The 24,805-nt window shown below is 39.2% G+C and overlaps 1 protein-coding gene across 5 annotated transcripts in view; it reads left to right on the forward strand.

The window, feature by feature from the left end:
* Positions 1 to 23,429, forward strand: part of LOC143737119 (actin-binding protein WASF3) — a 34,198-nt gene extending 10,769 nt beyond the window's left edge. For 2 of the 5 annotated variants that reach the window (XM_077228088.1, XM_077228086.1), the window contains exons 2-9: positions 3,108 to 3,252; positions 9,503 to 9,637; positions 15,360 to 15,513; positions 16,515 to 16,632; positions 17,456 to 17,634; positions 18,701 to 18,985; positions 19,813 to 20,186; positions 21,124 to 23,429. In XM_077228088.1, coding sequence (XP_077084203.1) covers positions 3,120 to 3,252; positions 9,503 to 9,637; positions 15,360 to 15,513; positions 16,515 to 16,632; positions 17,456 to 17,634; positions 18,701 to 18,985; positions 19,813 to 20,186; positions 21,124 to 21,281 — 1,536 coding nt within the window. In that variant the 5' untranslated portion in view covers positions 3,108 to 3,119 and the 3' untranslated portion in view covers positions 21,282 to 23,429. Of the gene's footprint in view, positions 1 to 3,107; positions 3,253 to 9,502; positions 9,638 to 15,359; positions 15,514 to 16,514; positions 16,633 to 17,030; positions 17,115 to 17,455; positions 17,635 to 18,700; positions 18,986 to 19,812; positions 20,187 to 21,123 lie in introns of all 5 variants that reach the window. The other 3 variants (XM_077228085.1, XM_077228084.1, XM_077228087.1) reach the window with 3 other exon arrangements.
* The last annotated feature ends 1,376 nt before the right edge of the window (positions 23,430 to 24,805 follow it).

The following is a 24,805-nucleotide window of genomic DNA, read 5'->3' on the forward strand; positions in this document are numbered from 1 at the left end:
AATTCACTCTGCTGCTCTCCCCTCCTGCTGTCAGAGAGAGATGGGGAAATTCAGACGTGTGTGTGTGTCTCTGCTGCATTTCTGAGGTCTTGTTGAGATGTATAGAAGGGATTCTCTCTGCACCATTTTTCACTCTTCTCCTTCTCTCTCTTTAATTCAATCCTTTCTCAGAAGCCATTTCAGTGTTTCCATGGCAACATTATCAAGGCCTCTCCTGGCAAGGTGGCACATTTTTTGCCTCTCTCTTTCTCTCAATCATTGCTTTACATTCTCCCTGTGTGTGCTTCCTATAATTCTCATCATTCTCACCATCATTTTGTCCAGTTTGTGTTTAAGGGTTCAAGTTTTTAATATTATTATAATATTATACTATAGATATCCAACCCCAATATAATATTATCCAAACCCATTTTTAGTGATTTGATTTCATTACAAGTTAAACTAAATGGAATGTTGCTTTGGCAACTAACTGAAATAAAATAAGTTTAAGTTTTTATATTTTATTTCAATTAACATTTATTTTATTTCAAGTATGCTTTTGGTTTTAGTTCAATGAAACCGCTAAATTACATGAAGAGAGAAGATAATGAGAGAGAAGTGAGAGAGTTGGAACACCTGTCTGTAATTGAATTTTTTTGTAAGTATGAGAATTTCCTGAATTGAAAATTGAGCATTTTCTCACACTATACACATAACCAAGCACAATACAATGCGGCAATTGAATTGAAAATGTGAATTAATATTGTTTTGTCCCTAACCAGCTGCAACCACAAAGTATTTGCAGGATTGAGCCAGGTAGTTCTACCCACAATGAAATCTTATTGGTCCAAAATCCACTTAATTGTATTTTATAAAAAATTTGACTTTTTCTGATTGGCTGAGATTGCATCAAGTTGCGCAGAAATCGATGATCCATCATGGCAGGTTAGGATAAGGCGTTGGTATCAGTGACTGTGTTTCCGATCTTGGAGATCTGCCAATCTAAACGGCATTTTGTATGTCCCGAGTCAGCAGCAAAATAAAACTGTCTTGGTAGGTAACATTCATGTAGCTCAACTGCCAGGCCCCAGCAACGCCAAAGTCATGGATTATATTCCCAGGGACATACTGATAAAATGCAAATCATAAATTTTTTGAAAGTCAAAATCACTGGAAAAACGCATCTGCTGAATGCACAAATGTAAATGTAGAGCTCACAAGGTTTTTAGAGACAGCCATGATAAACTGTCCTGCTTTTGAGTATTTTGCAGTCAGATGTGTCCTTTCATTCCCTAAAGCACATAGACAGATATTCTCTCTCTCTCTCTCTCTCTCTCTCTCTCTCTCTCTCTCTCTCTCTCTCTCTCTGTCTGTCTTTCTATTAACCCATCCTTTTATTACTTACACTTCACACAGTCCTGCCGAGCGCTCGAGGGAGTTAGGATTACAGCCATGTCTCTCTATGGTCTCACTCATTTCTACTGCTTTATTCATGAGCAGACCCAGAGACTCAGAGAAGACAGACTGAAAAAGAGTGTGAATATTTTCAGTGCAGAGTAATCTGTTATTGAACTGGTGTGTAATTGTTATGATGGTGTGTATAAAAGAGATCAGGCCAGCACTTGATGATCAGCTGAGCAAAATACTCAATTTTTACATTTCCATCATTGACTAATATACAGTATCTGGTCTATTGCTTTTCTCGAATTAATAAACATTACCACTGGACGGGATGCTATTAAGGATTAGAAGTGAAGAATAGGGGAGAAAATAAAATTTTAAAGTCTCCTTGTGGAGCGATAGACTAGAAGTTAGGATTTGGGAAGAGAAACAAGATTTTCAGGTGGATCCAGTGGAATAATTCATGGGGTGTTTATTAAATTGGATGACCAGATCACAGTACCTCAGTGTCTGCTTCACATCGAAAGAGCAGAATCAAATGAAAAAAAAAAAAGAGCTCACAACCTCTGTGATTGATAAGACTAAAAGAGCTCTTGCTGCAGTTATTGGCCACGTACACACTGTAAAGTTTGAATCCCCTAAATTATCATTCCGTCTGTTTATGAAACGGGCTAGGAGATGAGTAGAAAAAAAACTGAAAACAACCGTCGCGAAGGCATCCAAGTGCAATTAGCGGTCAGTGCTCTGCCTTTATTTTTCTGCTGAACTTAAAATAGAAAACTTATTTTAAATGTTAAGTTATTCCTGTGATGGCAAGGCTTTATTTTTTAGTAGCCATGATTCCTGTCTTCAGTTTCACATGGTCCTTCAGAAATCATTTTTTATTATTATCAAAGAAACTGGTTAAACTGTTGTGCTGCTTAAAAAAACTTGTATCATGGTTTTCACAAAAATAAGATAATTTGATGATTAAAAAAGTTCAAAAGAACTGCATTTAAAATAGAAATAATTATTTGTTTCTTTATTCGTTGCTTTATTCATTTCTTTATTTTATATATGAATAAATAAAAAAATAAATAAAAATACATACTCCGAACTTTTAATTGGTAGTGCAGTTCAATGTGTTTGTTAGCATTTACTATAAAGACATTTTTCCATTTACTTTCTTGCTGAAATAATAACTAGACACACACGAAAGCAGGAGCACTCACACACATGTCTGCTGTCCCACAGGGCTATAACAGCACTCTTTTTCATGTCTCATTAGCAGCATAGTAGTCCACTTTTGTTGCCAGGCGATGCTGTCTGCATGCCCAGGTCACTGAACCATTGTGCCTGCATCAGTGTGTGTGATGCCAGTGACTGTCTTTAATAGTGTTTGTCTGTGGTCTTTGGTGGTCTGTAAACATAAGCAGACCACAGTGAGTCACAGGTATGTCAGATTGCATGTATTAACTAAAGGTGAAGGATTTTTCAGCACAACACACTTAAAGACTTTAATATTTTTGAACTGGCTGTGAGGAAGGGTTTAAATTTGTTTATTTTATAGCTATTTTATCCTTTATTTTATAGTTATTCATTTTTCAACAATTTTGTCTGTGAGGGCCCCGTTTAAATGGATGTTTATTTTATAGCTCTGGAAATGACTCATAATTTCTCATCTGGTGTTTGAGTTCAGTAGGTTGTTGGTTTGTGTCTTAACAGGTCTCTCTGTTTCTCTGTCTCAGCAGTAGTCAATCATGCCACTGGTGAAGAGGAGCATTGAGCCCAAGCACCTCTGTCGAGGAGCTCTGCCTGATGGAGTGCCCAGTGAGCTGGAGTGTGTCACCAACAGCACCCTGGCGGCCATCATCAAACAACTGGGCAGCTTGAGTGAGTGGCAGCCTGCTTTTCATTTCTTTCTTGTTGAATTGTTAGTTCTTTTATAATAATGTTATCTGTTGAAATAAGTCCCATTTGTGTTATCTCACAATGTCGGAGGCTCTCACCCTACTGAAAAGTCAGGGAAACAATCATTCAACCAGACTGCCATTATAGCCAAGTACTGTATATAGAAAATGTTTGATGTGTGAACCCCATGAAAATATAGTTAAAATAAACAAGGCATGTTTTCCACACTTCCTCTTATTAAATTAAAACTATGAGGTATTGTATTTGATAATTTTTATTTAAGTGTGCACCAATAACAACAGGCAGAAATTTACCAAAATTTTTCTTGCTAAAACATTTTAATATATGATTAAACTAGGGATGTGCAAGACTAGTCGACTAAACGGTACAGCTGCTACTAGTCGACACTGAAAACAATAGTTGATTACATGGAAAAAATACACAAGGAAAAATTAGTGTCCTTTTATTATTAGCGTGAAGAGCAGTGCGCGTGCCGCGGAAACGGAGTGAGGCCGGTGGCCCGTGTGTTAATGAACGTCACTGACCGCTGCACCAGTCTGGAGTTCCAGGAGCTCCAAAGGATAAGAGGAGGAGTGACAATAGTGGAAGACGAGAGAAGACCAGGCCTGGGACATTTAAGTTGCTTTGTATGGGTGGCCATCGGCTATGAAGCACCTGCCGTTTACTTTTGTTCTCTTTCAAACAATCGCTCGGTATCTCACTATTGGAACGCCCCCGGGCGTGATAGACTACGGAAGCACAAATTACATCCTGTCTTTCCGAATGATGGACCAATCACAGCTCATGACAAGGAGCCCACCCCATCTTTATATATACAGCTCTGATCCCCGAAACGGCATTCTTGTTCTCTTCCTCATGAAGACTTCCCTTTAGCGCTACTTCAGTTCATAAACGTACTGTCAATTTGACGTTGCCGAACGCAGTGTAGTTAAAATCTGTTGTGGATTCTCTGCTCATTACTGAGATTCTATGCTTCGCTTTCATTAGCAGCGTCTCCTATCCTAGCTAACGCGTTAAGGCGAGCTAAGGTTACAGGATAGTCTGACTCACCATGTTGGTGTCCAAGGTAGCTGGGCTTGCTAAAAATGAGAGACATCCAGCGATGGGTAGCAGTGAGGCGTCTGTGTCAGAGTGAGAGTGAGGCGTCAGAGTGAGAATATCCAGGGAGTGCATGATGACTCTTCATCAGTGGAGAGACACCTGTTTATTCCAGACAGGGGTTCTGCTGGGGGGGCGTGTCTCTGAGAAAAGTAGTGACAACCAATACATCCCTGATGGGCTGGGGGGCTGTTTTTTGGGGCAGATCGGTAAATGGTCGCTGGACGCCCTAGCTTTGCAAACTTCACATAAATATGTTGGAGTTGATGGCAGTCTCTCTGGCCCTGAAATATTTTCTCCCATACTTGGAAGGGTTTCATGTTCTGGTCAGGACAAACAACATGACGGTGGTGGCATATATCAATCGCCAAGGGGGAACACGTTCGTTGCAGCTGCACAAGCTGATTGTCTGGGGCTCTGCTCACTTCAGCTCGCTTCATGCAACGCATGTAACAGGACTCCTGAATGTAGGAGCGGATCTTCTTTCAAAGGGGCAACCTGTTATTTGGAGAATAGGTACTCTACCCACAGGTGGTGGATCAGATTTGGGGGATGTACGTAAGATGTCTTCGCCTCGTAGGCAAACGCAAATTGTCCACTGTATTTCTCTCTCGGGGATGAAAATGCGCCTTTGGGTGTAGATGCGCTGGCTCTCCCGTGGCCATTACATGTTCATTGCGCGGTGGGTGATGTACTTTGCTTTTTGCAAAGCTTAATGAACAATGGTAGAGCATATTCTACTATTAAAATGTTTACCTGGTTGCTATTTCGGCTTGTCATGTAGGCTTCGAAGGAGTTTCAGTTCTTATATGCCACTTTATGGAGGGAGTGAAGATATTTCCAAGTGGCTGGTTCCATCATGGGACTTGTCCACGGTTCTGAATGCTTTAACTCAGGCCCCGTTTGAACCTCTTGAGAGTGTTCATATTAGTTTACTATACTTCTATGGATCTTCATTCCCTGGCGGGCTTAAGGGCTCATTCTACAAGGGGTATGGGGATGTTTGGTGGGAGATGCGTTACGGGAGTTGGCTATATCATTCCCATAGTGAGATACCGAGCTATTGTTTGAAAGAGGTAAGACATAAGGTTACTTGAGTAACCCCGGTTCTCTTAGAATAGAGCGAGGTATCTCACCAAACTTCCCTACTCGCATAACACGAGGGAATAGCATCTTTAGAATGCCGTTTCGGGGATGTGTATATATAGGGAGGGGGTGGGCTCCTTGTCATGAGCTGTTTTTGGCCCATCCTTCTGACAGATGTGGTGTAATTGGTGCTTCCATAGTCTATCATGCCTGAGGGCATTCCCATAGTGAGATACCTCGCTGTGTTCTCAGAGAACCGGGGTTACGCAAGTAACCTAACATTTTATTTATTTTAAAACTTCAGTTTATTGTTTACCGCCTATCTTAACTGTCTAACTGTACTATTGCCCGGCGCATCTCCAACATGGCCCAGGACATAAAGTGTCAGCTGTAGGACAGAGTGAAGGAAGGGAACTATGCTTCACAGTTAGATGAATCCACAGAGGTATCAAACTCTCCCCCAGCTGCTTGTATTCGTCAGATACAGTTTTGACCGAAAACTTAACGAGTACATTCTGTTTTGCACCTCACTTGAGGGAACGTGCACAGGCGAGGACATTTTCACAAAACTTGACGACAAACTAAAAGAAGATGTACTCTCTTGGGGCGAGTGCATCGGTGTGTGTACAGATGGTGCTGGAGCGATGCTGGGGGGAAAAGAAAGGTCTTAAAACAAGAGTATTGGAAGTGGCAACTCACGTAAATTTCACACATTGTATTATACACTGAGAAGTTCTTGCGAGCATAACAGTTGATCCAGAATTTAAACATGCTCTGGAGACTGCGATAAAAATTGTCAACTACATAAAAACGCGTCCATTTAATCTAAGGCTGTTTGCCACTCTCTGTCAAGAACTGGGATCGGAGCATGAATGCTTTGCTGTTCCAGACAGAAGTCAGGTGGCTTTCGCGAGGGAATGTGCTGAGCTGCCTGTTTGAGCTTCGGGACAAAGTGTGCTTATTTCTGATGGAGAATAGGTCCCAGCTCGCAGACCACCTCACTGATCCTGACTGGTTAAAAAGGCTAGCGTATTTGTCTTGCATATTTGAAAAACTGAATGGCCTTAATATGTCATTGCAAAGTGAAAACACAAGCATCATGTAACTGAATGATAAAATCCACGCATTCACGAGAAAACTTGAGTGCTGGACTGAGCGAGTTCAAATGGGTAGGATTGACATGTTTTCTAATTTGGACGAATTCGTGGAGGAAAATTAACTGAGTGTTAACTAATGGCGCTTTTCCACTGCATGGGACGGTACGGTTCGGTTTTGTACGGCACGCTTTGGCACTTTTCCACTGGCATGGTACGGTACGGCTCGGCTCGGTACGTGTCACTTGTGGCGCTTTTCCACTGCATGGTACGGTACTGCTCGCTTCGGCTCGCTTTAAATGGTACCACCTCTGTTGAGGTTCCAAGCGTACCGTACCGATACTAAAATGTGACGTGGAAGCACTGTAGATCACTGATTGGTCAGACAGACAGAATCGTCACTACCAGCGTTATTGTATTTGCGAGACATCAAACCCGCTACATTTAAATAGCCAGTAACAGCCACCGCTGTAGCACCTGTTTTAAAACTACTTGCTTGACTTGCTTGAAGAAAAAAAAACTTCCAAAAAAGAAATGGCTGAATCGTGGTCAGTGGACGAGAAGCGCAGATGTCCCTCTTGTTGGTTGACGAGGAGCGGATAAACTATAACGATCAGTCATAATCCCACCCACTTTGAAGCGGTACTAACTGCAGTGGAAAAGCAACCGAGCTAAAACGAACCGAGCCGAGTCGAGTCGTACCACGCAGTGGAAAAGCGAAGCGAGCCGAGCCGAACCGTACTGAGCCGTACCATGCAGTGGAAAAGCGCCAATAGTGAAGAAGTCTATCACTACCCACCTTCAAGCCCTCCTGGAACACTTCAACAAGTATTCCCCTGGGGAAACCGCTCCAGAACAATATGACTGGATAAGATCACCGTTCATTGTAACGAGGGCAAATCATCTGACATCCGACCTGGGGGGCGCATTGGTTGAACTGTCAAGCGACCGAACCCTAAAGACAGCATTTAATTCCAAGATGCTGGCTGAATTTTTGGATTTCAGTCGAGAGGGAATGCCCACAGATATCCAAGGCCGCTATGGATGTACAGATGCTTTTTTGGCACTACCTACTTGTGCGAAAAGACTTTCTCGGCACTCACGTACATTAAAAATAAATACAGATTGCTACTGAATTTAGAGGATGAACTCCGAGTGGCGGTCTCCAAAATTAAAGAAACACCAAGGAACTTTTCCTCCGCGGTCGACCTACAGGCTGGAACTGGAATTGTCCATTACCGCTGTCGTAAATAATTTAGCCAACCGCAGCCTACTGTCGCACGCACATGCTCTGTTTATCCAGCACCGGCTTTGGAATCAACAATGGCCACAGACAAGGTAGAGTATGATGCATGATTTTAGGAAAGTATGATGTATTGCGACATCACAAACGAGCAATTGTAGCAATTGTAACACATGCCTCAAAGCAAGTCAGATTAGTAGTTTTCTTATGTCTCATTAGAACTACAGAAACGTTACCCGATCTGGCAATCTTAGGATAGTAGGGGTCGCGAGTCACTCGCACCTTTATTTTGGGGGTCGTGGGCTGAAAAGTTTGGGAACCCCTGATATAGAGAAACGATCTGTCATTTTCTAAAAATAAAACCAGATACTCATCTTGCAGAACTCTGCGATGCACCACGCATTACATAATCACATTGGAAAGGTCAGTCGAGACTTAGACGATAGTACCATCCAATATTTACAAAGCGAACGTGCAAAGACTAAGTCAAATGCCCTTTACAAAAAAGAAAAGGTTAAACAACGATGTCAGATGATTTTGAAGTTTGAGGAGAAAATGATATGGGAGGTTTTCGCTCTACCGCGGTACTTCTGCATATGTCAACACGTGACCTTTCAAACCTGATTACGTAATGCTTGACGCATAGCAGAGTTCTGCAAGACGAGCATTTGTGGTTAAAAAGTATATAATTTTGTATTTTTTAGAAAATTGCTGATTGTTTCTCTAGACAAGACCCTTATTCCTCGGCTGGGATCGTGTAGAGCCCTTCGAAGCTGCATTGAAACTGCAATTTGGACCTTCAACCCATTGGTTGCCATTGAAGTCCACTATATGGAGAAAAATCCTGGAATATTTTCCTTAAAAACCTTAACTTCTTTTCGACTGAAGAAAGAAAGACACAAACATCCTGGGTGACATGATGGGGGTGAGTAAATGATGAGAATTTTAATTCTGAGGTGAACTAGTCCTTTAAGAGGTAAGGCCTAATCTTTTTATTTTACCTCAGATGCGTTTTCTTCCGTGTCAGTCATGGAGAGCACAGAAATGACTGCTCAAAAGACAAACGATGTGCGGGAGTATTTTGAATTACAAAATAAAACAGCAAAGTTTTATGTAAGCTGTGCCATTTCAAATATGGCATGGCATAATTCCACCAGAGCCATGCATAACCGTATTCAGGACATGCACATATAGGTGTGATAAATAGGTGTTATAGCCGAAGCAAGCAAATGCCCATCGCATATTCACTTCAACGTCGAAAAAGTAACTGAGCTTCGGAATCAGAATTAGAATAAGCTTTATTTGCAAAGTGTGCAGTTTTTAGCGGCATTTATTATGGGATTTGACTGTTTGATTTATAGATTAAGTGCTCAAATGGACCATATACACAAGGCTTCAGAGGGTTTCTTACTTTTAGTATAGTCGGTTACAAAACTTCCGTTTAAACGAGTGTCAAAATTTGCTGATGCGCACATCCCTAGATTAAACCGAGATGACACAAGCCAATTGTTTCCTAACCAGGGTCTTTATCTAGTTTTATCATCATGCAAACTGCTTAATCTGAAGACACCATTCTGGTCCACCACCTTGAACAAGTTTTGCTGGTCGACTAGCAAGACCAAAACAAAGCCAGCGTGAAAATTTAATCTTTTCAGCATGCCATTCTCTTCTGTCTGCATTTGTCTTGCAGGTCGTCACGCAGAGGACATCTTTGGAGAGCTGTTTAATGAAGCAAACAGTTTCTACATGCGTATGAATAACCTGCAGGAGAGAGTGGACCTGCTGGCTATCAAAGTCACTCAGCTGGACTCCACCGTGGAAGAGGGTAACATCAAACATTAAGCTTTATCTCTACATCATCTCCAGATCTTATCAAGCTTTCAGCTGTAGCAGGTAGCAGCTTGAGAAAGGCTGAGAAAGAGCATGTTTGCCTCTAAATGCTGTCCTCTATAATGGTCTTCTTTTAGCCTGTAGTTAGAGGGATGACCCAGCTTTCTCTGCCATGAAAGAGAGAGAAATCAAACTGTATCACTTTACTTCTCTCTCTACTCCGCTCATCTCTTTCTTTTATTTTATCTTTCTGCGGAATAGAAGAATCCAGTGCCTGGTGGCACTGTCTTTTGTCTCAATAATAAATGAAGCGGATAGCAGAGCTCAGCACGTCTGTCTGTCAGGTTTTGTGTTTTGATGCCCATCCCAGAACTTTTTTTATCTTTAAGCACCCTGCCCGTATTTAAAATCAAGATTAGGGCCACGTTACATGTTCTAACGATGTCCTCGTCTATTTAAAACATTCCGCCCAGCTGTGATCGATAACTGGAGAGCTGATAAAGAGGGTTTAATATGTTCCAGCTCCCCTGTGACCCCCCGTTTAGGGAGAAGAAACATCGACGTTTATTTTAAAGTCCGAGTGATCCATTATCACCTGATTCACAATGAGTGATGACCTCTCAACCACACCCGCGCTGAGAGCCAAGGCCTGCTGGGAATGCACACCGTGCAGTTTCTGGACCGTGTGTGTGTGTGTGTGTTTATAGCTCTCTAATGTGTGCGTCTGTCTGACCTGATGGTGATCTGGGTTTTATGTGTGCTGCATGCAGAATGAAGGGTTGTGTTTGTTTGTGTGTTTGTGTGTTTGTGTGTTTGTGTGTGTGTGTGTGTCTGTGTGTGTGTGTGTGTGTGTGTGTGTGTGTGTGTGTGTGTGTGTGTGTGTGTGTGTGTGTGTGTGTGTGTGTATGTGTGTGTGTGTGTGTGTGTGTGTGTGTGTGTGTGTGTGTGTGTGTGTGTGTGTGTGAGAGAGAGTGAAGGGTTGTGAAGGAGACGTGTGTGTGTGTGTGGAGGGTTGTGTTTGTGAAGGAGACGTGTGTGTGTGTGTGTGTGTGGAGGGTTGTGTTTGTGAAGGAGACGTGTGTGTGTGTGTGTGTGTGTGTGTGTGTGTGTGTGTGTGTGTGTGTGTGTGTGTGTGTGTGTGTGTGTGTGTGTGTGTGTGTGTGAGAGCGAGTGAAGGGTTGTGAAGGAGACGTGTGTGTGTGGAGGGTTGTGTTTGTGAAGGAGACGTGTGTGTGTGAGTGAAGGGTTGTGAAGGAAACGTGTGTGTGTGTGTGGAGGGTTGTGAAGGAGACGTGTGTGTGTGTGAGAGTGAAGGGTTGTGAAGGAGACGTGTGTGTGTGTGAAGGGTTGTGTTTGTGAAGGAGACGTGTGTGTGTGTGTGTGTGTGTGTGTGTGTGTGTGTGTGTTTGTGTGGGTGAAGGGTTGTGAAGGAGACGTGTGTGTGTGTGTGTGAGAGAGAATGAGAGAGTGAGAGTGAAGGGTTGTGAAGGAGGTGTGTGTGTGTGTGTGTGTGTGTGTGTGTGTGTGTGTGTGTGTGTGTGTGTGTGTGTGTGTGTGTGTGAGAGAGTGAGAGTGAAGGGTTGTGAAGGAGACGTGTGTGTGAAGGGTTGTGATTGTGAAGGAGATGTGTGTGTGAGTGAAGTGTTGTGAAGAAGACGTGTGTGTGTGAGTGAAGTGTTGTGAAGGATACGTGTGTGTGTGAGTGAAGTGTTGTGAAGGAGACGTGTGTGTGTGAGTGAAGTGTTGTGAAGGAGACGTGTGTGTGTGTGAGTGAAGTGTTGTGAAGGAGACGTGTGTGTGTGAGTGAAGGGTTGTGAAGGAGACGTGTGTGTGTGTGAGTGAAGTGTTGTGAAGGAGACGTGTGTGTGTGTGTGTGTGTGTGTGTGTGTGTGTGTGTGTGTGTGTGTGGAGACGTGTATGTGTGTGCGCTAGCGCTGGCAGAAAGGGTGATGGGATTTGCTTCCATTCATGGTTGTGTCTGATCCAAAAATGTCACCCCATTCCCTCCTCCCTTAATGTTCATTCTAATTATTAATTTATAACCAGCCATCCACACTTAAAACCGAGTTTCTTTCGCACTCCAAAAGGACTCCCGGTATTAGAGATGTAAATAAAAAATTTAACAAAGAGACAGATAAAGAAATATGAAATTAATAAAATAAGGCCTGTAGTCAGTATGTGATGTGGAAAGCTCTATGTTAGAGAGAAGTACATCATTGGATATTAATATGTCTCACTGCCAGGATTATTATAGTTAATTAAATCTAAAGCGGTAACACTTTACAATAAGGTCTCATTTATTAACATTAGTTAATGCATTAACTAGCATGAACTTACAATGAACAAAATATTTTTACAACATTTATTAACCTTGTTCATGTTAGTTAACAGTGCATTAACTAATGTTAAAAGATACAACTTTTGAAATTACAAATGTATTAGTAAATGCTGAGATTAGCATTAACTAATATAAATAAATGCAGAAGTATTTTTTTTTTGTGTGTTAAATAATGTAGTTAATGTCGACAAATGAACCCTTAGTGTAAAGTGTTACCACTAAAGCAATAAATAAAAAAAGCTTTTTTGTTAATTGAAATGAAATAAACGTTAACTTAAATTAAATTAAATATTAAAATTCAACTTATTTTGTTTCAGCTATTTGCCAAAACATTTCTCATTTTCATTTAGTTTATCTTGATATAATAAAATAACTAAAACTTGAAATAAAAACTGTATAGACATTTAAAAAAAAATAAAAGAATACAAATGACAAAAACACAAATCAAAATTAATAAACTTCAAATTAATAAGCATCAATTTAAAAATATATATAATATGCACTAAGATTTGCATCCAGGGCCGTCGCTAGCTGGGCAAAAGGTGGCGATGAATGTAGGTGCCCCGCAATTTTAGACCAGGGGGAAACCCCCACCCCCCCTTGCGAACTGATTTCAAACAAGGGGTGAAAAATGTGGCTCATAACTCCTAAAACAAGGTGTTTCTGCTTTTCAAAAAAATATAAGTTGTCCCAGGTTTGACCTCATATACCCCATCCCTGCCATCAGATTAGCCAGTTTGCTCAGCCTTAAATTATTAATGTTCAGTACGGTAGTACAGTGGCCCCTGAGGCACAGCCAGTGCTTTAATATTGTGAGTGTTCTCCTGTGGCATACATAATTAGAGGGGGATTGAGGCAGTTTATCATTCTTTACATCAAAACAAGCCCCGCCCCCTCAGTGACAGACAACCCCAAGACTAATGTAGAAGATTCTAATAAATGATTTATTTTTGGACCAGAGCTAAGACATTCATTTCCACACAATGGCATGGATCACTTGCATCATGATGACTTTGATGTTATACAATATCTATATAGCTCGTTTCCTCTGCTGTTCACTGCTTTCTGTGCAGAAATATCATCTGTATAAAATAATTTTAGTCATAGTATATTTCTTTTGATAAAAAGGCCATTTAAAGTAACACCAGGTAACTTTTGCTCTCGGGGTCCCCCTACAGTTGGGAAACGGTATTGTCCTCTACTACTGTCGTAAACTCTGTCATCCTGCATTTGTTGACAACCATGATAGCCCTGAACACTGTAGGAGGAGGTCACATGCAGGTGTTCTGCTTGCGTCGCGTCTGAAATGTCTTCATCCCAGGTACAGTGGCATATATTTCAGCATGTCATATGAATATAATTTCATGGGTTTTATTTTTTTTCTAACAACAAATGATCGCGATGATCACGTTTACAAGCCACTGTCATTATAATAATAATAATAATAATAAAAATTTATTTCTTCAGCACATTTAAACACAACACGAGTTGACCAAAGTGCTTTACAGATTCCACATTTCAAAAAACATAAAAAGGACAGACATAAAAAAAAAAAAAATTATAGTAGCCTAGTCTATTGGTTACCGTTTTACTGAATCTATATGATACTTCAATGCAATGTTTGAATGGTAGATAACCATATATCGTCAATATTATAATATCAAGCTACCATAAATAAATCTGCAAATTTTACAAATTGATTTGCATTATAGCTTGAGGCAAGACAAATAATCATTACCTGATTCATGAAGATAAACGGAGGATAAGATAGCTTCCGTAACATAGTCAGGCAGACAAAAAAACACCCCAGACTACGAGGTGTCATTGGTTGTTGCGTTAAATGTTACCCAGATACAATAGTGCTATTTTCTGATTGGCTAACAACACCAGACGAACAACACCAGAGGAGACGCGCTTGAATTCATGCCTGTTCCACAGTGAGAGCGGCGCGGCCAGAGTTTTGGGCGGCATATTAAATATATTACAAATAGTTTTTCAGCGTGAGAAATACAATGTGTGGCGGGAGAGCGTGACAAAAGACCGAAATGAGTGACTGTCACGCTCAATGCGTGACACTTGACAGCCCTGCGATTTTAAGGAAGTGGAGGTGGTGGAAGTGACGTATATGCCGTAAAGCAGTCGAGTTTTGTAGTTCTCTTTGTTCGCCGGTTACTACCCGAAACCCGAAGTTTAAAAGTACGATTAAAAACGCTACAGACCCCGTCAGGCTATGGCAGACGTGTCATTCGACCTATTGTAAGTCAATGTACCATCACAAGAGACTTGGAAATATATTATGAAGGTTGAAAAGTTACCTGGTGTTACTTTAAATTTGTACATATTTAAATGATATATTTAAGTGTGCGTGTGCGTGTGCGTGTGCGTGTGCGTGTGTCTGTGTCTGTGTGTATATATACACACACAATTTATAATATTATATTATGTTACATGGATAATATTATATTATAATAATATATATTATTGTATTATATATTATTATATATAATATATAATATTATAATAGTATATATTATTATATAAATATATTATATATATAATTAAATTTAGATTTTAGACTATCAATATTATCATTAATTTTAATTTTTTGTCATCACATTTTGTGACCCACTGTGATGTCCCAAGTTTTAATGTGTACACTAATATGATTTGAGAGTTGAATTTAAAAGATTAGTCCCTTTTTCCATACCCCACATGGTTTGGATTTGGATAGTGGCGATATAAAGAATATCTTAAGTCACTGATTAAGCTCCACATTCTCCAAGGCAATCAATGCAATGATGCTGCTCTTAAATGTGCATCTGATCTCATACATGTCTGTGCCATTTGAGATTAGTCCAGGGTAAGAAGCAGAGCATGTGAATAGGAGAATGACCATCTGCTGTCTCCTGGATAGCTCTGTCATCTCCTTAAGTGACTTAAGCAGAGATTTCACACAGCTCTGCTGTAAGGCCCTTTACTCTTTACGCTGATGACAACTTGTCTTAGTCAAACCACAACTTTAATCACCATAATGGTAAACATTAAACCGATCTTGGGTAATGGCCGTAAGTATTGGCTTATCATTATCCAGTCTTAAATGAATGGCAGTTAACTGGCTGTCTTGTGGCCCACTGCACTCAGCCGAGTGTGTATTACAGAGGTGACGGTTCCTTTCTGGTTTTGGTGCTCGTGTATAGTAGACATTTATTATGGTGAGGATGAACCATTTAGCCTTATTTTGATCTGTCTTGCTTTCATATAAGTGTATGTTGTCTGATTTCATTGGTTCTTCATTCTGTAAAATCTTAATATCTTAGACAGTCTCAAAAAAGAAATGAATGCATAAAACCTGAACTCTCCCTCTGTCCCCCATCTTCAGTCTCTCTGCAAGACATCAACATGAGAAAGGCCTTCAAGAGCTCCACTATTCAGGACCAACAGGTGGTTTCAAGGAACTCCATCCCTAATCCTGTTCTGGAGCTCTACCACCGTGGAGACAAACCTCCCCCTCTCAATATTCTCAGCCCTTACAGGTGACCTCATCATCCTCACTTCCAGCTGACTTTCCGCCATGAGATGCATTAAATGTTTAATATCAACAGTAGTGACTTCTGTAGCATACTGTAGCTTCAGCTCAGCTTTTTTTTTCAGACAAGTAATGATGTACTGCGGAGATGGCCAAGCTTTTTATTACATAGGGCCAAAAATCTAACTTGATTGAGGCCCGTGGGCAGAAAGAAAATTATATCCAACTACTGTATATTATGTTAAAAATGTACTTTTTTTGACCAATTAAATTCACTTATATTTTCTACATTTAAATGAAGAAATGCCCTGCCCCGGGGGAACATTTTTTACATTTTAAAGTGAAATGCATCAATCTGGTGCACTTTGCAAGCAAAATAAAGAGCTCCAACCCATTTTCAGTGCCTAAATTTAAAAATAAAAAACATACAAAAAGTAATCAAATCAAAACATCAAAAGGAAAACATCTTTGGCTTGTACCTGGCCTTCTTTTTAGTTGTAATAGTGTCTCAGTCCACTTCACCTTCACACTTGGTGGTTTTAGAATGCCAAACTATTTAAATATAATAATAATAATAATAATTTGATAGTATTGTATTTTATTACGTTCATACATTGCGTTGCCAAATGCATTTTAAACTCACACCACATGAAGAGATGAATTTTACTGCATTTGCTGTTAGATTTCAGTTCAATTGACAAATACTTTTGTCCAAAGCAATTGCTAACATTAGATGTTTTATGTTATTATGAGAAGTGCAAGTATATTTTCCGTTCATATTGAAACTGTGGCGGCACAGATTAGATTGCTCCCTGGTTTGTGCATCTCTGGTGTAGTGTGACAAAATGATAAATCACCTGCTGCTCATCAAGTTCACTCTCCTAGAATGTTCTCAATCTAAAGTGGTGTCTGAAAGACCCATTTGTTTTAGCAAATTAGTTTGTTTAAACCATTTCTACCGTTTAATACAATACTTCTTCAACCATCATATTTTCTTTCTTTATATAGAGATGATAAGAAGGATGCACTGAAGTTCTACACAGATCCCTCCTACTTCTTTATCCTCTGGAGGGAGAAAATGCTGCAAGCCACAGAGGACAAGAGAAAAGAAAAGAGGAGACAGAAGGTGTGTGTCTTCTACGTGCGCTTTATGTCCCGTTTCACTATCTGCTTTTTCAACTATCGTGTGCTGCATTTGGGTTGTCAAAAATACTGCAACTTTTGTACCAAGTTTGTACTAAAATAAATGTTGTTGTACGTGTTACTAACATGGTTAAGATTGACTTTAATTTGTCAACAAGAGCTGATATATTGCTTAGCACATCAGACAACCTACCTTTGATTCCATGGCACTTCAAGGACCCTGGTAAAACCAGTTTCTCAGATTCATTTCCTCTCTACAAACCAGAAGGCAGTGTGTTTATATGCCAAGAAGAGAGCAGAAAGAAACACGTCAGTGGACGTGTCTTTATGTGTGCATGAATGAGAGCTCTAACCCCCCCAGAATCTGCCCCTTCTCTCCAGACCAGCGGCTCAGGCCAGACTCACTCAGACCAGACTAAGTCCCACTCCAGGCAGGCCCTACTCAGAAGCCCCCTCCTGTCCTCCGTAAGAGACCTGCATTTCTGTCAGTCCTTCTATTCATCCGTCAATCCCTCACTGCTGACTCCTGTTTATGCATCCACTTTCTTTCCCTACGGTCTCTTCACTTGCTTTTCTACTGAGTGCGTGTGTATGTTTAATGCATTCCCTGAATTATGTAGAAAACTTTCTTCACAGCATTTTCAGTGAGAGATGTGGACACTACTTTGCTTGCTTGACAATCTAAATCTCTTTCACCAAATGTGATTTGTGATGAAACCCTGGGCTTTCTGCAACATAAGCCTTTCTTTCGCACGCACTCTCATTTGATCTCTTTCTCTGTCTCTCTTGCTCACACATTCACTCAGGAGCAGCAGAAGCAGGTTGAGGACCCCAGTCGTGAGGTGAAAAAGGTTCGTAAGGCTCGAAATCGGAGACAGGAGTGGAACGTAATGGCGTATGATAAGGAGTTCCGGCCAGATCCCCGCTTCACACCTTCTCCGTACCATGGCATGTCCTCTGAGGGCTCCCTCTCACCGGACAACAGGTTAATGGTCTCTTTCACTTTGACTCTTTGATCAATACATGATCATCAAAGTGGGCTGCAGTTCAGCATAACTCAGTACTGCCATCTGTTGGCACTTTGAGCTCCCAACATCTGTTTGCATTTATAGAGACTCCTGAGCATGGGCAACATACAGTTTTCTTTGGGGGGGTTGTTTTGTTTATTTTTTTTCTAGTACTATGTGTAGATATGTGCTGTAGATAAATTGTGTTGTTCATTGTTTTATTGGTGTGAAGAAAGGGAAGAATGATGTTTACTGAAAAAAAACGGATTATTTTAAATCGTATTAATATTTTCCCCAATATAACTGTTTTTCTGTATTTTTATCAAATAAATGCAGCCTTGGTGAGACTTAAAAAAAAAAAATAGTGGCATAGTTTCGGCTCTTTTAACATATATTATGGTGCTTTGACTTGGACGTAGACTTTAGAAGTCCACTGAGGGGCAAAATCAACAGTCAAAATGAGTATCTGTGACCCTGGATCACGAAACCAGTCTTAAGTAGCACGGGTATTTGTGGGAATAGCCAACAATACATTGTATGGGTCAAAATTATCAAATTTTCTTTTATGCCAAAAATCATTAGGATATTAAGTAAAGATCATGTTCCATGAAGATATTTTGTAAAGTTCCTACCGTAAATGTATAAAACATTTATTTTTGTGAGTGAATGCAGCACAATCGTGAACATAAATGGACAACTTTAAAGGCGATTTTCTCAATGTTTCGATTTTTCTGCACCCTCAGATTCCATATTTTCAAATAGTTGCATCTTGGCCAAATATTGTCCTATCCTAACAAACATCAATGGAAAGCTTATTTATTCAGCTTTCATGTGATGTATAAATCTCAATTTCAAGAAAATGACCCATAAGACCCATAAAATAAAGTTTTGTCATCCAGGGTCACTCATCTGTGGTAATAAACAACAGAATGCCACACAGATGCTTTCAATAGAGCTGAAGTTTGGAAACCAAAACATTTAAATTGTATTTAATGATTCTCACTTCATGTCCCTCCCCCCTCTCTGTCTCTTTTCCGTCATCAGGTCGGTTGCCTCAGACATGGGTGAGCACTCTTACCCAGGCAGCCCCAGTCACCCAGCTCAACAGATGGCTGTGACCAGTGCCTACTCTGCTGCTGATGGCAAAGAGCACCTCATGGCCCCCTCTCATGTTCAGACCCAGTCCCTGGACCGCGGTTACCGGCCGGCCCCTTCCTCTTCAGCTCCACCTGGGAGACAGACCATTGGCAGGGTTCAGACCTCCCATGGACAACCAGTTACAGACCCCGCTCTCAACGGGCCACGCCCCCTGCAGGCTAAAGACTACAGGTCTGTTATTCTTTGGCTTCTCTTAATACAGTATCTTCTGTGTAAAAAGTGTCTAAAACAGAGTTTCCTAACTTTTATTTTTTTATAAGCGGAACCCTTATGATCTAAATTATTTACATGAAACGTAACATTTTAATTATACATCATTTTTGATTTTATACAGTTATTTTATGCATTTCTTTTACTCTCTCATGAATCCCCTGCAGTTCATTCATATGAACCACTAGGGGTTGCAAAACCCTGGTCTAAATGCTATTTCATTCATATTTTTGTTTAGAGTCTGAATAATGTACAAAATACATATTCAGTTATGTGTAAAATTTAGCTAGCATCATGTCTGTGACCAAGCACTGTTTTCTTTTTAATTTTAGACTATTTATTATTTAGGATATTATTTATTTTTATTTTATTAGCTTTTGAGTTTTTCACATTTATATCTAGTATTCATTTATTTTTTATTTCAGTTTTAGTCATTTTAGTACTTCAACTTAATTTTTTTTTTGTTTCAGTTTGTTGGCAATTTTTTTCCAGTGAATTTCTTTTTCCCCCTCATCTTTATTCCAGTAAACAATTTTTTTTTTTTATAATTTCAGTTTTAGTTAACAATAACAATACTGATGCAAGAGCTTTATTTATTTATTTATTTTTACAGCATAACATGGAGGGATGGTTTTTGGTTATTTTTTTGAATTAGCCAAAAAAACATGCTCAAATTAATAACATAAAAAAGCAATGAGTTTCCATCTTGTAGTGTGCTTCAAGCTTAAAGCTCATCTCTTGAGTAAAGTAGTTTGTCTGAACAGTTTCTGTCTCTGTTTGCATCTCAGTGGTCAGCAGTCTCAGCATCGAGAGTATTTCATTCCGCCTGCTCCTCCTCCACCTCCACCTCTCATTCCTTCCGCCCAGACTGCCTTTGACAGTCCCACTGGCCCCTCCTCTGCCCCGGCCAGTGCCATGCCATCTCTTACCCAGACTTACAACCCCTCTCCTCCGACTCCTGCCCTCCCTACTTCTTACACTCCTTCCCCAACCCATCCTCCCCCCGCAGCCCCCCCTCCACCTCCACCTGGGCCACCCACGCACCCTCACTTACACATCATGCCCAATGCCCCTGTGGAAGCACCAGTTGTAAGGAAGGGCCAGGTACCTCTCATCCCAATGAGCGATGCACGCAGCGACCTGCTGGCAGCCATCCGACGAGGTGAGTGGTCACACATAAAGTGGGCTTTGGGTGTGAAGAAGTCAGAGGACTACAATCTACTTGTTTTTTTTTCTTGTTTCGATAGTGAAAATTGGCAGCACCGTGAAAATAATGTCACAACGTTAAAACTCTTCATGTTTTTTAAATATTATATACATTCTTTATAATTATAATATTATATTATACCATTCCAGGATTTAGGGACAGTACATATGGTTTTGTTTTTTAAAAGAAATTAATAGTTTTATTTTAGCAAGGATGCATTAAATTGATCAAAAGTGACAAAATAAAGATGATTATAATGTTACAAGTAATGTTATAAGTAATGACTGCTGAAATCAGGGTTGTATGATAGGAATAAATTACAATTCTAAAATTTAAAATATTTTAAATTGTAATAATATTTCACAATATTACTGTTTTTGATTTAATACATGCAAAAAAATAATTAATCTTTTATTATTATTATTATTATTTTAGGGTGAAATTTCAAATACTTGAGATTTACAAAGACACTAATATTACTGCACTCATATTACTGTGAATAGGAGAAATATCCATTATGTTGGAATAAGTCCCGCCTTCTAAATAAAAGAGCAAATCGCCAATTGGTAAAGTCATTGCACCACTGCAGATGCCTTTAGAAGCTCCGGTTGGTATATAATGCGCATTGGTTGGTCCAGCCTGAAGAATGCAGTTTTTTGTCATTATTTCAGTGTTTAGAGACTAAATGTATGAGACAGTTGATGTTAGATTTCATTGGTGATTTCAAAAATGAAATTTAATTGCAAGCTTGGTGAACAGCTTTGGAGGATTTGATGTTTCCCCATTCAAAGCCACATTTCTTAACAGTTCTTGAGAGGTTCACCCTTTTAGTTATATGAATTAATGTTCAGGTATCTTCTCTGGTCCTCCCTTTTCCATTTTTGTCTTATAGGGATCCAGCTGCGTAAGGTGCAGGAACAGCGGGAGCAGGAAGCGAAGAAGGAGCCAATTGGAAACGACGTGGCCACTATTTTATCGCGTCGCATCGCCGTGGAGTACAGCGAATCTGACGAAGACTCTGAGCTGGATGAAAACGAGTGGTCGGACTGAGACAGGAAAAACAACAATAGAGGAATAAAAAAATAAAAAAAGAAGTAAGCATTAGTGTAGGTTTCAGAGAACAGAATTATCACATCTAATGTAGCATGTCGATGTCTGTCTGCACTAATATAACATGGCTCCTGTGTTTTAAAAGAAGGGCTGCGTAACTACAAAGTCTCAAAGAGACAAAACCAGAAACTTTTTAGATTGTACATCTTAAATTAAAGCCTTGACGGTGAAATTGAATGAGAGTTTTGACTTCGAGATTTGTTCGAGATCAGCTAATCAACGCAGTGTGCTTGAGTCCTCCGCCTGAGACTATTCATCACTTACTCTGAGTGTGGTGGTCCTACCATCTGTCCTCTCTCCTGCACTCTTTCTCTCGCTCTCTACACTTAGAAAATGACCTCATCATTATTAGAACAGCCAGCTGGATGATCATGCAATGTTAACTTTAGCTTGAAGGACCTAGGGCTGTGAAACGATTAATCGCATCCGAAATAAAAGTATATATATATAATATATAATATATAAATATTTTATATATAAATAACACATTTTTCTTAAATATATACATTCATGTGTGTGTATTTATATATACAAAATAATTATACACAGTACACACACACATATATTATATAAACACAAACTATTTTTTGGATGCGATTAATCTTTTCACAGCCCTACAGGAAATGGTCAGAAATATATTTGAGGCTATATACTAAATGAAGTAAACATTTTCATGTTCAAGCCCAAAGAAACAACTGCATTTTGACCTCTTGAATGGATGTTGACCAAGTATCAAGCAGAGAACAAACCAGTTGAAAGTCTAAATAGCAATATTCTTGAGCGATTCGCTCTAATAGAGCACAAATACACCGTAGAAGTTTAGTGAGGATTTTTTGTTTGTTAATTAAAATGTATAAAAGTTATTCATGTTTACATCCAAGCTAATTGAACAGTATGGATGGACAATCTGAATCAGAAAATTGTATCAAGGCCGTGTATGTAAGATATAATCATATTCTGCTGGGAATATAACATATTTTCTGTAACTAAGGGATGGCGGGAAGCTTAGTGATGATGTTTTACGTACTCTATTGTTGATTGCTATTTCCCCAAATTTAATTAAATAATTGAGCCCATTTGGATGGATTGGAATGAGTTTTAGGGTTTTATTTGCTTTCTTCTTGACTACAAGTCAGGCTTTTAAAGGACTTTGATAGTACATTGGTGCATTCTGAATCCACCAATACATTAAAATCACAAATTGTGATTGCTGCTACTTGTAGGCAGTTACTGGTAGTGCAACTACAAATAACTTTAGACAACAGAACTGGGCTTTTATTAATCTACAAGCTCATTAAAACAAAACTTTAATACTTTGTTTTGAGGTTCAAGTGGTGCTGTGTTAGTAGTTATGGGTTGTATCTTTAACGGTGTCAGTTCAAACTCTCTCCTTGTTTCTTCCACCCTGTCTTTTCAAGGATGGAAAAAGAAATCCGTTTTCTGTGTCTTTTCAAATGGATACAGTTCATGCCCATCTGTTCCCTAAAGGATCAAACCATTCACTTGTCAGTCATCTCCCTATAGCCACAGTAGATGTCGCTGCATTGTTACCAAGGCAACAGGCACACCATAATTGAGCACACAACAACGAAGACAGCTGTGCTTGTAACAAACACAAATAGAAATGAACAGTGTTTTCTGTGTAATTGATCAACAGCTGGTTTGGGGTCATTATTTAATTTTAGTTTTGTTTGCTAGTTTTTTAATTAGGAATCATCTTGCCCTCTAGGGCATTTAAAATGTTAAATATGCTAATTTGTACAGAATAAGAGCACTTCAGTATTTCAGCTTTTATTTTTTATTTATTTGCTTAAATGTGTCATTTACTGCACAAATAGGGAGGCTTCGAGTTTAAACTCTCCCAATTTAACAGCTATCGTGAGCTGTGTATTTAGCCTGTGTTTTGTATGTAAAGAATGAAGTCCTTTGTGTTTTAAACAATGTGATGTATAGAACTTTGTTAAAATGGCAGAACTTTGATTTATATAGATAATAAACAGTATGAGAATCTATGTATCAAAAAAATAATATAATGTAAGCAAATGCTGCATGCACGTATGAACTGCCATTAAAGTGCTTCTTAAAACATTCCTCAGTGTGGTTTGTTTCCATTTAATATTTCCATTTCAATCTATTTATAAATAAATGTAATGCATGTACTAAGCTCAAAGCAATAGTTTTTTGTGATGTAATGATTTGTTTATTGTTTTGTCTTCATACAGTATTTTTAACTATCCTGTGATCATAGAAAGCCTGGACTTTTTTCTTTGTTGATTTTCAGGAAATAACAATTGGGATTAATAAAAAATCTCCTTTTTTGTGTCTTATAGTGCGAATAATATCTAAAACATTCAATCGGTTTCCCCCATAGTCACGTTCAAATCTCCGGGCATTTATTTACTTTTCTTATTTATTTACATGTATACTATAATATGAATAAATTAAAACTATTGGTGTGGATGCTGAAATGGATATCCACTCCATCAATATCTACAGATTTTTTATTTATTGTTTTAATCATGCAGTAATCACAATCTACTACTAGAAAAGGACATTCATTTGCCAAAGTGTGTGAGCGAAAATAAAGCAAGCATCAAGTACCTTTTCTTGTATTACACAACCATTACTCTTAATCTCACTGTATGTCCGTCCTTTCCTTAAACTCTGTCTCTATTGATTTATGGATTGTATCCTTCAATTTATCCCTATCATTTTCCAATTATGCTTTCTCTTTCTCGTAAATTGGCAGAGAACTGAGGATCTTGTTCACCTGAACCAAACTTTGAGGAAGGTCTGATGTGTCTCCGTCACAATCGTGACTTCCAGCGGGACTGATCAATTGTGTGAATCTGTGACGCATCTCTCCAGTTTGTTTCTCTGTCCTCATTTTCTTCTTCAGCTATTTGTAGCTGACACATTGAGTTTTTAGAGTAAATGAGCCTGTTTGCTGGAAAATGTTTTTAGGGATGGAGGAAATGATTGTGGCCGGGAGGGGACATGTTTGGGGGCTCACTTGGCTTTGGAACGTGATGATGTATGCGAAATAATTTTGTCGAGGTAACGTCATACTTGTGTTGTGGCCACACGATGTGAAGTAGTGGCCTCGAGTTCCTATGTTGAGGGAACAACATATTTTTACAACATACATTTCTTATGTTAAAGGAATTGCATACATCAGTATTTGACGATAAATGAGCATCTGTTTTCATTTAAAATGTTTGAATAATTTGTTATTATTAGAAAAAATTAATTTTCAGCTACAAAAAGAAACATTAATTCATCCCATTGTCTTTCAAAGCCATTCACTGATATGTAGGCTGTTTTATTTTTGTTTAATAGCTTATTTGTATAGATTACATTTTTTGCTTGATCTCATTACCCAATTAACGTTCTGTGTTATCTAATAGGCCAGTACCATATATAGCCTATGTTTTGTAAACACCGTAAATTCCAGACAGTTGTGC

This window comes from Siphateles boraxobius, unplaced genomic scaffold (assembly GCF_051911475.1).
Source record: "Siphateles boraxobius isolate OS27281-9 unplaced genomic scaffold, OSU_SipBor_1 130, whole genome shotgun sequence".
NCBI lineage: Eukaryota > Metazoa > Chordata > Actinopteri > Cypriniformes > Leuciscidae > Siphateles > Siphateles boraxobius.